The sequence below is a fragment of the Schistosoma mansoni genome, chromosome 7 (genome assembly GCF_000237925.1).
Source record: "Schistosoma mansoni strain Puerto Rico chromosome 7, complete genome".
NCBI lineage: Eukaryota > Metazoa > Platyhelminthes > Trematoda > Strigeidida > Schistosomatidae > Schistosoma > Schistosoma mansoni.
The window spans coordinates 2,900,238-2,912,661 of record NC_031501.1 but is presented as its reverse complement, the minus strand read 5'-3'; the positions used below and the strand labels follow the sequence as shown (position 1 = coordinate 2,912,661).

The following is a 12,424-nucleotide window of genomic DNA, read 5'->3' as shown; positions in this document are numbered from 1 at the left end:
ACTCGGCCAATAATTCTTGTGAATTAAGAGTATATCGAGGTAATACGCATAGTATGCACATATGCCAATTACAGACTGACCAGTTGCAGTCCTAGAAACATCAATGGGAAGATCCAAACAAACAATACTAAGTAAATTTCAACTTCACCTCATTGCACAAGCAAGTGGCTATCAGGACTCAGTGGCCAAGTAGATAACGCGGTGGCGTTTGAAGCAAAAGGTACTGGGTTCGAGTCCCAGAGTGAACATCAACTCTGAGATGCAGGTACATCCAGCTGATGAGTCTCAAATAGGATGAAACGCGCGTCAAACTGGATTCCACTGCTAGCCACTATCTATCTATCCTTTACTGATAATAATAATAAATATCCTTTTAACATGTTTATATGTGTATGTATATGTATATATGTGGACACGCACCGCTGAGGAGTCCCACAATAGGACGAAACAGCCGTCCAGTGCTTCCAGATTTTCCATGGTGGTCTAGCTTCAATTGACTCATGATTTCAACTATATATTTGTTAAACAGTTGATTGATAGTATTTTGTAGATTGTCCTAATTCTAAGCCCTCATTCTTAATCTATTAACTCTTTATAGATTATAATAAGAATAATCTATAATGCTATTATTCAATTTTAGACTATAAGTGTTCTAGTTATCTACATATTGAGATAGATTATTTATTGTTTGTTATGAACTTTGGATTTTATGTGTCTAATCATATATAGTCTATGGTCTGAATTACTCAGAATAATATAAGATGATTGTTGAATCATTGTAGTTTGAAGAAACGAAGTAAGATATCACATAGGCTATCGATCTTCCTTTTAGCATATAGAATAACTGAGTTCTTGGGTACATGATTCATAGGATATTGAAGAAGAAAATCAATGATTTCTGTTAGGAAAACGTAGATCATACTAAACAAAACTGAATGTTCTCAAACAATCGTCTTCTAGTTATGAAGAAATCATTAATATAGATACGGTTCTTGATTAAATACACAGAAAACAAGGTAGGATAAAATCATAACGATGTTGATTAAAGAGTAAGTTACCTACTGATAGCATTGGGACATGATTGTACAATATCCTGAATTGATTGAAGTTCAAAATGTAGATTATTAAATACCAACTCAATGGTTTAACTTAAAGATTCTAGGTTCAATCTCAGGTACAGTCGTGGATGCACATTGATATGTAGTCCCATACTAGAACAAAACAACTCTTCAGTACTTATTGGTTTTCATTGAGTGCCTAACTAAGGCCAGTTCGAGATGTAAACTATAAAAATCAACTGTCACCACAAATATAGTGAATATCGAGAAAATCAAATATAATCTGGGTCACTACAAGGTTAAACCCGATTTCATTAATTTTACAATTTAGTACTCTTCTAAATACTGTTAGATGTTGAAATCATGAGTCGATTGAAGCTAGACCACCATGAAAAACCTGGAAGCACTGGACAGTCGTTTAGTCCTATTATAGAACTCCTCAGCAGTGCGCATCCATGATCCCGCCTCGCGAGATTCGAACCCAGGACCTACCAGTCTCGGTCTATCGGTTAAGTGCTCTGGAGCGGGACTGGTAGGTCCTCGGTTCGAATCTCTCGAGTGCGGGATCGTGGATGCTCACTGCCACTGAGGAGTCCCATAATAAGACGAAACGGCCGACCAGTGCTTCCAGGTTTTCGATGGTGGTCTAGCTTCAATTGATTGATAATTTCAACTATGCAAAATACTGAAATCTCCACAAAACCCCTTCTGACTGTTAGATGTTTTAAAAGTGATCGCATAAAGTAATCCTTAGATATATTGGTGATCATCATGAGGTTCCAGTTTAAGATGATAGTTGAGACTTTTATCAATCTTTCTAACGACTGAATTTCATATTTTCAACTGAAACTTTGAACAAAATGTGTGTATATAAAAAAACTGAATTTAGTTAGTTATGGAAATAATTATAAACAAAAATGGATAGTGGCTAGCAGTGGAATCCAGGATGCGCGTTTCGTCCTCCTTGGGACTCGTCAGCTGGTTGTACGTGCATCTCAGAGTTGATGTTCAAGCGCTTCCTGGATTCCACTGCTAGCCAATGTCCATCTTTGTCTATAATGCTTGTGAATTAAGGCTATATCGAGGCAATACGCACAGTATGCACATATACCAATAAGAGACTGATCGATTGCAGTCCTAAACATCAATGGGAAGATTCAAACAAACAATACCAAGTGAATTTAATTATGGAAATAGTTTTATAATTATGACCACAGATTTCCTAAATTGTTGAATTCATAATCATTATTGTTTATAGAACGTTGATTTTTAAAAGCTGTACAATATATATATATATATATACTAGGAATCGAACCTAGGGCTTTAGATTATTTCCTGAATTTCACCAATTCTTTTGAAATGTTTGAGAAGATTTGTAGCTCAGGTGGATGATTTTGATGGAGTTTTGTCCTATGAGCTAGATGATTTGGTCGTGGAGCTTTCATAGTTCTTCTGAACGACATCATCAGAACAAACTTTGGGTAGAAGTGAAGTGTTTGAATTTCTCTATATGTGGTTCACAGCTTGTTCTGTGCACCTCGATGTTGACTGGTTCTTATTGACCTTAAATCTGTTACTGTTTATTTTTTTGTTTTGGTTATTTCTCCTATTGGTTTGATTTTTGCTTCTATGTTTCTGCATAATTTTCTTGATTGGCTGATAAATTGGATTGATTTCAATGTGCTTGTTTATTGCTGAATTATCTGAGTGCTAAGCTTCTAAAAATTCTCTGGTGTTCTTGGAATTTCCTCTATCCAAAATCTCCACAATTTTCCAGCCGAAGTTGTCCACGTGCATTGATATAGGTGAAGAAATGTCATAGTGTTTGACTGGTAATTGATGTTCATGTAGGCGAAGATGAAGAGGGCATCCGCTTTGTCCGATGTAGTGTTTATTGTAGTTGGCACAATTTATTTTGTAGATGATGTTTGGTTTGTTTTCTTTTGTCATTTCATCCTTTACTTTGCGTAAAATTGAATGGAGATACAATCAAAACAAAGAAATAAACCATGACAGATTTAAGGTCAACAAGAACCAATCAATATCAAGGTGTATATGACAAGCTGTGAACCATATCTAGAGAAATTCAAACACTTTACTTCTACCCAAAGTTTGTTCTGATGATGTCGTTCAGAAGAACGATGAAATTTATTTATTTATTTAAACACAAATAGTGGTACAAGGAAGCACCAGATATATATGCGCCGCACGAATCTCATTCGATTTGTGTGAGGGCTGTGATACAGCCCACGTGCCCGAACTGAAGCAGATGGTTTTTCTTAGGGGGCCACAACCGGAGTCTTTCACCTAACGGTCTAATCCACAAGTTAGTGGAACATCGTGAGGAGATGCAGTCCCATGGTAGCCGGTGACCAACTATTGATTCATAGGCCATTTGTTCCCTCAGGATACTAGAGCCCATGTGCACCATTAGTTTGGAATCAGGGTTTTCCAACTCCCCTAGGTGGTCCCTCCGTGTCCACCAACCCGGTTAAAGTGCCAGACATTCGCTTTTCGTCTTTTCACTTTCGTGAACAACACCCTCGCCACGAGAAGGCAGTGAGTAGGACTTCTCTGGCAGAGGCTATATAAGGGTGGCCATGTGAGAGCATTTCGAGAGGGTGAGCGGATTCTCCCCACTTTTGGTCGTACCAGGGCATTTGGGGGCAGAACGATGAAAGCTTCATGACCAAATCATCCAGCTCAGAGAACAAAGCGACATCAAAATCAATCCATGATATAGAACTTAAAAGTTTCAATAACTATCTTCAAACTATTCATTCATTTAAATTTTACCTAAAATACTCTATTTGATATCAGTCAGTCAGCTACAACGTAGGACCAGGCACATATATGCATCGATCCAAGTTGCCATACCTCGTTAGCACAACAAGATCAACACCGGATTAATAGTAGTTAATTTAGTGTTGGTAGTAGTATATAAATTATAGGTTGTATATAAGGATATAGTATAGGAAGACAGATATGAAGCAATTTTAGTCTCAAGGTTTAAGGGAAGATAAAGAGTGTATACACCGACGCCATTGTGATCGATTCTGAGCCATGTCACACAGAGTCTCCAACCACTGGTTACGATAGTCACGCGGACCCCAACCAGGTAGTCTGCATCTGCCAACATGGCTCAGACTAGAAGTTAGTGACTTCAAGCACTGATGCCATGTTTTGGTTTGGCCACCCCTAACTCTCTTCCAACCGTCCCCAATACTAGTCATCATAGCGCGTCGTGGTAATCGGTGTTCAGGCATACGTAACACATGGCCCAACCATCTCAGTCGATGAAGATTAATCACCTCATCAACTGATTTACCATCGTTCCCTAATACCCTGCGTCTAACCTCACTATTACTTACCCGGTTATCCCAGCAGATGCGAGCAATATTTCTAAGGCATCTGTGGTCAAATACTAGTAACCTACGAGTATCTTCTACTCTTAATGGCCATGTTTCACAGCCGTAAAGTAGAACAGAACGAACTGATGAGATGTATACTCGTCCCTTAATTGATAGACGGATATCTCGTCTACGCCATAGGTGAAGTAAGTTGGCAAAAGCCAAACGAGCTTTTTGAATCCGTGCAGAGATTTCGTCAGACACCAACCCATTAGGGCTGATCAGACTTCCAAGATAAGTGAAGTTGTCGACGCGTTCGACTACTTCACTCCCTATCCTTAGTTCGGGTGTTGACGCAGGCATGTCCTGGAGCAACAATTTACATTTAGACAGAGAGAAACGCACCCCAAACATGCTTACATTGTTAATCAGTGCTACCAAAGTCTCTGCATTTTATCAGCGTCTTCACCAAACAGGACTATGTCATCTGCGTATTCTAAGTCGCTTAGTGGTCCCCCTGGTAGGAGATCAATTCCTGTAGATTCAGTCGAAGAGAGTGTTATTTGCAGCAACAGGTCTATAATGAAGTTAAACAAAAACGGGGATAGTGGACAGCCTTGACGGACACCACTTGAGGTTGTAAAATCATATGACAGTTCGCCATAAGCTCTTACTCGACTAATAGTGTTCGAGTAAACAGCCTTCACAAGGTTTATGTACTTCTCAGGTACACCTTTCAATGACAGACACTGCCACAGAACCTCTCGGTCTACAGAGTCAAATGCTGCTTTTAAGTCAAGAAAAACTATCATTGTCGGACGCCGATAAGCGTGTCTGTGCTCTAAAACTTGACGAATGATGAATATGTGGTCGATACAGCCACGACCAGGTCTGAAGCCAGCCTGATTTTCTCGTGTTTGCAGTTCACGAGTCTTAGTTAGGCGCCCGATAATTATTTAGGCTAGTATTTTAGATGCTATGTTAGTCAGACTAATCCCTCTATGGTTATCGCAGGATGATTTGGACCCCTTTTTATATATTGGGACAATCAGTGACTGTAACCAGTCGGATGGGATTACATCCGTCTCCCAGATTTTAGCCAGAATATTAGTCAACCTAATCGCTAAAATTGGACCACCATATTTAAAGACCTCTGGAGCCAATCCATCAGGACCAGCTGCTTTTCCTCGTTTCAGATTACTTATAGCCTTTTGAACTTCAAGTAGGGTCGGGGGGCCTACCTCAATGTTCCATTCAGGTTTTCTGGGAATAGTGGGTAGTTGTGCAGTAGCTGAAGGCCAGCTAAACTGCTCCTTAAAGTGTTCCGCCCATCGTTCTAAACGTTTAGGTTGAGAGCAGATAAGGGTTCCGTCTTTTTCGGAGATTGTCTCACTTACACTTGACTTCTTAATTCCGGTTTCTTTTATTAGTCTGAATAGTTGCCTGGTGTTGCCTACAGCCGCTGCCTTTTCCATCTCTTTTGCTTTCGTTGCCCACCACTGCTCACGATCGTTCCTTAGACTTTTAGTTAACCTAGATCTAATTTCTCTACGCTCTTCGTCGTGTTCAGAGCCTGATGGGATGAGTTTACGCGAATCCATCAGTGAAATAGACTTAGAGGAAATCCACTGGTTTTTTGGAGCCCTATGGTTTAAATGACTAATAGATGTGACTGCTGTTTCCACAGCTGTTCGTATGTCTTTCCAAGCAGCATCTGGGTCAGTCTCGTTTACAGAACTGCCTAGATGTGAACTCAGTTGTTTCTGGAATTCGCATTTGGCTTTCTCGTTCTCCAGTTCAATCCTAATGGGTCTTCTTAGTGTAATTTTCCTGCGTCCATTGAGGCGCAGACAAATGCGAGCTCGTATTAAAGCGTGATCAGAGTCTAAACAAGTATTCCAATACGAGCGACAATCTTCTATTGAGCCTCTCCAACGATGACTGATGACAATATGGTCTATTTGAGTCCATCGTTGGTTTGGTGCAGGTGGTCGCCATGTTAAACGATGTCTCTCCTTATGTTTAAAATTAGTGCTTGCTAAAAATAAACGATTGTCTGAGCATAGTTGCAACAGACGATCACCATTATCGGTTCGTTGAGCCGGAATACTAAAACACCCACCTAAATGTCTTTCTGTTTGATTTAAGCTGCCTACCTGGGCATTAAAGTCACCCGCTACGACTACTATGTCTGAGCGCTTAGCTTTCTGAAGAAGCTCAGAGAGCTTTCTGTAAAAGTCATCTTTTACTTCATCATGGCTGCAGTCAGTGGGAGCGTAGGCAGAAACGACGAAAAGGCAACGACGTGTGTCCCTATCCTTCCGAGTTCTTACGGAGCCATTTAGCCGGACAGCACACAGGCGACTGTTAACGGGGATCCATTCTAGTAGTGCCTGTTCTGCCCTTGTACTTAGTGCTATGCCTACACCTGCAAGTCCGCGAGAACTAGCCAACGGGTCGCCAGATACACGGAGGGTGTATTTCGTCGGCTGTCCATTTTGGCGAGGTGAGGTCAAGTGAATGACCACACTGGGATCCTGTATGCGTGTTTCGGAGACACAGCATACATCAATGGTACGAGATTCTAGAGTTTTAGCTAAGGAGGCCTGTTGACCGATTTGGCATAGGGTACGTACGTTGAAGGCTCCAATGTGTAGTTTGGAGCGAGGTTTTAGTAGACCTGGGACAGCGTTTCGCGCACTAGAATCGTTGGCCATGGTGACACTTGAGGAGGAAACCGGAACAGGAAGTTTAGTGTTGAAAGTCAAGGTAGAAGGAATAGTAGGAAGTGAAGAAGGAGATTGATTATGAATACAGTGGTCTTGAGTGTTGTTAGAGGTATGAGGGCAGTTATCACTTCCCGGTTGCCCACACCGTGGAAGGATTCTTCTAGAGGTACCTGAAAAGGAAATTGGGTTAGAAGTGGTCTTAATGACCTGAGAGCGTGACCGCAGTGCCCAAGGGACAACTGCTTGAGGTCGGTCACACACGACCTTTTTGTGGGTAGTTTTTGTGTTAGCTCCGTTCTTCAAAAAAACCTTACCGCCGGAGACGGATATCCGTGGGATAAGGCGAGGTGTGCATTTTTAGGGTCGACCTTTTCTAACCCCACCCCTCCTTGTGGGAAGGCAGCATCGCTGTCATGCTGGTTGTCTGAAGGAAACACCTTACTGCTGTCACACCTCTGTACAGTCAGCAGTACGACTTCGGACCTTGGGTTTGCTGCTTTTAGTCTCACCGCTCTTCAACCGACCTGTCTGACATGGTAGGACCTTGAGGAACGATTGTTCCAGCCAGTATATCTCGATCGGTTCATCAAGATAGGCAAGCCCGACCACCACGTCAAGGTAGTAGCAACGATATAGATAGTTTCAGTTGCATTTATCAAATACAATATAATATGAATGAATCACTAACACAATCAGACTAAATAAATATGAGTGTACATGTTTGTTTTTTGTTTAGGTTCATCATAACATTTAAATATGAATATATTTTGAAATGAACAAAAGAGTCTAGTTTGTGGATAACTGAAGGTGAATTTATTCAAATAATAATAAGTTATACTAAGTAACTAGTGTATATATTATTTTGTTTAAATTGAATTATATACTAGAAGTTGAATTGGTTGTTAATTATTAATGTAAACAAAAAAAAACTTTTAACTATCTCTACTCATTATTACTTAATGACCATTGAGTAGATTCTTTGTTGTTGAGGTGATGAATCTTCATCGACTGAGATGGTTTGGCCACGTGTTACGTATGCCTGAACATCGATTACCACGACACGCTATACTGACTAGTGTAGGGGATGGTTGGAAGAGAGTTAGGGGTGGCAAATCAAAACGTGGCATCACTAACTTTTAGTCTAAGTCATGTTGGTAGATGCAGACTACTTGGTTGGGGCCCACGTGACTATCGTAACCAATGGTTGGAGACTCTACGTGACATGGCTCAGAATCGATCACAATAGCGTCAGTGTAAACACTCCCTGTCTACCCTTAAACCTTGAGATTAAAATTGCTTCATATCTGTCTTCCTATACTATATCCTTATATATAACCTTTTTTTTATTTATCAACACCACTAAATTAACTACTTTTATGAATTCGGTGTTTATCTTGTTGTGCTAACGCGCTATGGCAACTTGGACCGATGCATAAATGTGCCTGGTCCTACATTGTAGCTGACTGACTTTGTTGATTTATATTTTCATATTGTTCTTGTCTTCATTATAATTGAAGCCAGTTACAATGAATTATCGCAAACTTGTTAAATATAGATCTTGATTATTATATAAATAATTATTTTTACTAATGCATTCATAATTAATTGAATGCCCATTTGTGGTTATCATAAGGACTAAAGTCACTTTAAATGCTCGATTGTTTGTTTGATAAAGTTTCATTTTAATATAAATTTGATATTGCCATTTATAAATGAAATATTCAGACTTTGTTATTGAACGTTTCATGTCCATATATCCCGACCGTTGCTGCTACCTTGACGTGGTGGTCGGGCTTGCCTATCTTGATGAACCGATCGAGATATACTGGCTGGAACAATCGTTCCTCAAGGTCCTACCATGTCAGACAGGTCGGTTGAAGAGCGGTACGACTAAAAGCAGTAAACCCAAGGTCCGAAGTCGTGCTGCTGACTGTACAGAGGTGTGACAGTAGTAAGGTGTTTTCTTTCAGACAACCAGCAACTACAATTTGAGTACAGGTTAAAGACAAATTTATTACACAATCGGTATATATATATATATATATATATATATACTCACAAGGATGTTTGTAAGTAGTGTATCGGAACACGGTGTTGAAGTTGCAACAACTGTTGGACAGAGCGAATAGGTTAAGTGTATTAAAAGAACGGCGTTGGCAGAACACTTGAAGGTCAGTCAAGAAGACAGTTCAGATTGTAGAACACAGTTCAGATTGTAGAACACACCAGAAGATGCAAACGGACGGTTGAAGACTATCTAAATGTATTATATAAATACTTGGTAACTTCTTGCAATTAATAAGCTTCCCCACTGTTTATTGTTGTGTTTTACAACATCAATATACATACACTAATCAAACCAAAATGAATATTTGTAGTAGTTTCAGATGATGGTATCGATAGAGATACATTCTCTGAGCTGGATATTTTAATTGAACAATAATAGTTTGTGAATAAATTTAACAAGGTACAAAGAATAATAATAATAGTAATAACCTATTAAATAACACACTTTTCGTCTTGACACATGTGGTTCTTCATCATAGATCCATTCATCTTCATCATTTTCTATACGAAATAAGTAGGTTACACCACGGAAAAAACTCCATGAATCTGATGTCACTGAAAATATAAGTTGAAATAAAAAACAATCAATAAATATATTGCTGATCGGAATAAAATATTTTGATTAATATCACTTTTTACTGTTATTATTATTTAAGAGAATAGGATTCTGTCAAAGGATGATTTAGGATAAGGACGTATTATATGTATAGGAAAGATCATTTGAAAGTGAGATCTAAATGTTTTATAATCTGTGATGTAAAATATAGCTTAGATAATAAAAAGTGAAAGTAATGAGTAATTCCTAACACCATACACTGACAATGATCATGAGCTAACTAGTGATTAGATGCAAGAGAAAATTTCTGAAGTTCTAGCGAGAAGCCGTGACTAGTGGAGTTCAACTTGTGTCGGATAAAGACAGGTATCTATCTCAGACAATGGAAGATGGTCACGTAATGTCGTGGATTGATTGAAGTTAGTCATCAAAACCGTCAGATGACGGTTCAGTGGTCTAGAGACTTAGTGTTTGCAGGTGACACCAAAGGTCCTGTGTTCAATTCACGCATGAGTGTGAGGTCGTAGATGTGCACTGCCGAAGAGTCCCACAGTAGAAGGAAACAACCATTCAGTGTTTCAATGTTTTTACTGGTAGTCTAACATTGATCGGTTCATGATTTCAATAAAGTTCAACAATCTATATAACCCAATACTGAGAAAGGTAATGGATGCTATGAAGAGAGAAGAACAACTAGAAAAGTTAAAAGAAATATATAAAACTTTTGTCGTTATTTTTTATTAGGAAGAGAAGTTCATAGGGAATATTCATTTTGTTAATAGCTCACATGATGATCAGCAGGTCAGTTAGAAAAAGACACATAAATTGACATACATATACAATAGTTCTAGTTGTTATGACACTATATAAGGACAGTTGGATGAGATTATCAAGGAAAATGTCCGGGTAGCAGAAGTAGTAACAGCATGATTATTGTTCGTAGTTGAATCAATGATGTTTCAAGAAACACATCCTAGATTTTAGCTCAGATTTCTTTCATTCTTATAGTTAAACAGCATTCTAACATTAAACCTGATGACAGTTTTCAATAAAAGTCCTAATTCCTCACATTAATTTGATAAGACGAAAAATCGACATATGAAACTGGTTTTTTACAATCGTCTGTGACATGTCATCAAATCTTGAGTAGGAGTAACCATATAACTTGATCATTTATATACACATCAATTGGTCATAGATGCCTTGTTCTATGAAATTGTAAATGTTTGCTCATACAATCATATATCAAACCGAGTATGAGGTTGAAGTTTCTCATGGTCAATTTAGTATCTTACAGAGGTCGTCCAAGAATATATATATTGTCTAGCCATAGTAAAAATATCAGCGGTAATAAAAAAGCTTTGGGAAAGAGAATATTATAAGATAACTTTAGAACTCAAAGCATTTCTACAATTGAAGAACATATGGAACTAAAAACAATTGTCAACTAATTTCTAAGTGAGAATTTTCAAAACGAACGTCAAGACAGTCTGTTCTACTGTACAGAGCTGAAACGTGGAGAACTACTACATCCATAGTCAAGAAGGTACAAGTATTTATAAACAGTTGTCTACACAAAATACTCAACATTCACTGGCTGGATACTATCAGCAACAGCGTTTTATGGGAAAGGACAAACCAGCTTCCAGTTGAAGAGGAAATTAGGAAAAGACATTGGAAACGGATAGGACATACATTGAGGAAATCACCAAATCGCATCATCAGGCAATCCCTAACTTGGAATCCTGAAGGCAGCGGAAAAGAGGAAGGCCAAGGAACACGTTACACTGGGAAATAGAAGCAGATATGAAAAGAATGAATGTTAACTGGAAAGAACTAGAAACGATTGCCCGGGACAGGGTTGCATGGGGAATGCTGGTGCGCGACCTATGCTCCTCCACGAAGGGTAACAGGCGTAAGTAACTAAGTATGTTGAGAACTCAAAACTTATGGAAAGAAAAAGTCTGAAATATTCTCATCATTTCAATCAATTCTTAGCCATTTTATTCAATATCTTCAACTATTAGTTAAAATTATAGTGAAGATTACAGGCAGACAGTCTGCACCTATCTACAATAATTCAAATCAACATACATTAACTTCATGGACTAACTCTACATCTTCATTAAGTCATTTAGTTTAAATATAAATACTTTTTTTGATATTATTTTAGATTTGAAGTAGATGCTTTGAAAAGATGAAATATATTAGACATCAAGAAGAAATGTAAGATAATTATGGAAATTGATAGTAGTATGACGGCTGAGGAAATCACCCAACTGCGTTACAAGGCAATCCCTCACATGGAATCCTGAAGGCCAAAGGAAAAGAGGAAGACCAGTGAACATGTTACGCCGAAAAATGGAGACAGATGTGAGAAGAGTGAAAAATAGGATAGAACTAGAAAGGAGGGCCCAGGACAGAGTGGGTTGGAGAATGCTGGTCGGCGGTCTATGTTCCATTGGGAGTAACAGGCGTAAGTAAGTATGATGGTATATAATAAAGTTTTGTGAAATGATTACATGATTTTTAGTTAACTGAGATTATTGGCATATATGTTAACTGTAATATCAATCAACAATTACCTTGTTTCATAGTTGAAATCATGAGTCAATTGAAGCTAGACCACCATGGAAAACCAGGAAGCACTGGACGGCCGTTTCG

General features: G+C 38.7%; 1 protein-coding gene across 1 annotated transcript in view; it reads right to left on the bottom strand.

The window, feature by feature from the left end:
• Smp_127880 (hypothetical protein) overlaps positions 1–9,757 on the bottom strand; it is a gene marked incomplete at both ends in the record, with an annotated part of 14,656 nt that extends 4,899 nt beyond the window's left edge. Inside the window, one exon of the mRNA XM_018798615.1 lies at positions 9,650–9,757. Within this exon, the coding sequence (XP_018653539.1) occupies positions 9,650–9,757 (108 nt within the window). The remainder of the gene's footprint in view (positions 1–9,649) is intronic.
• Positions 9,758–12,424: the final 2,667 nt, after the last annotated feature.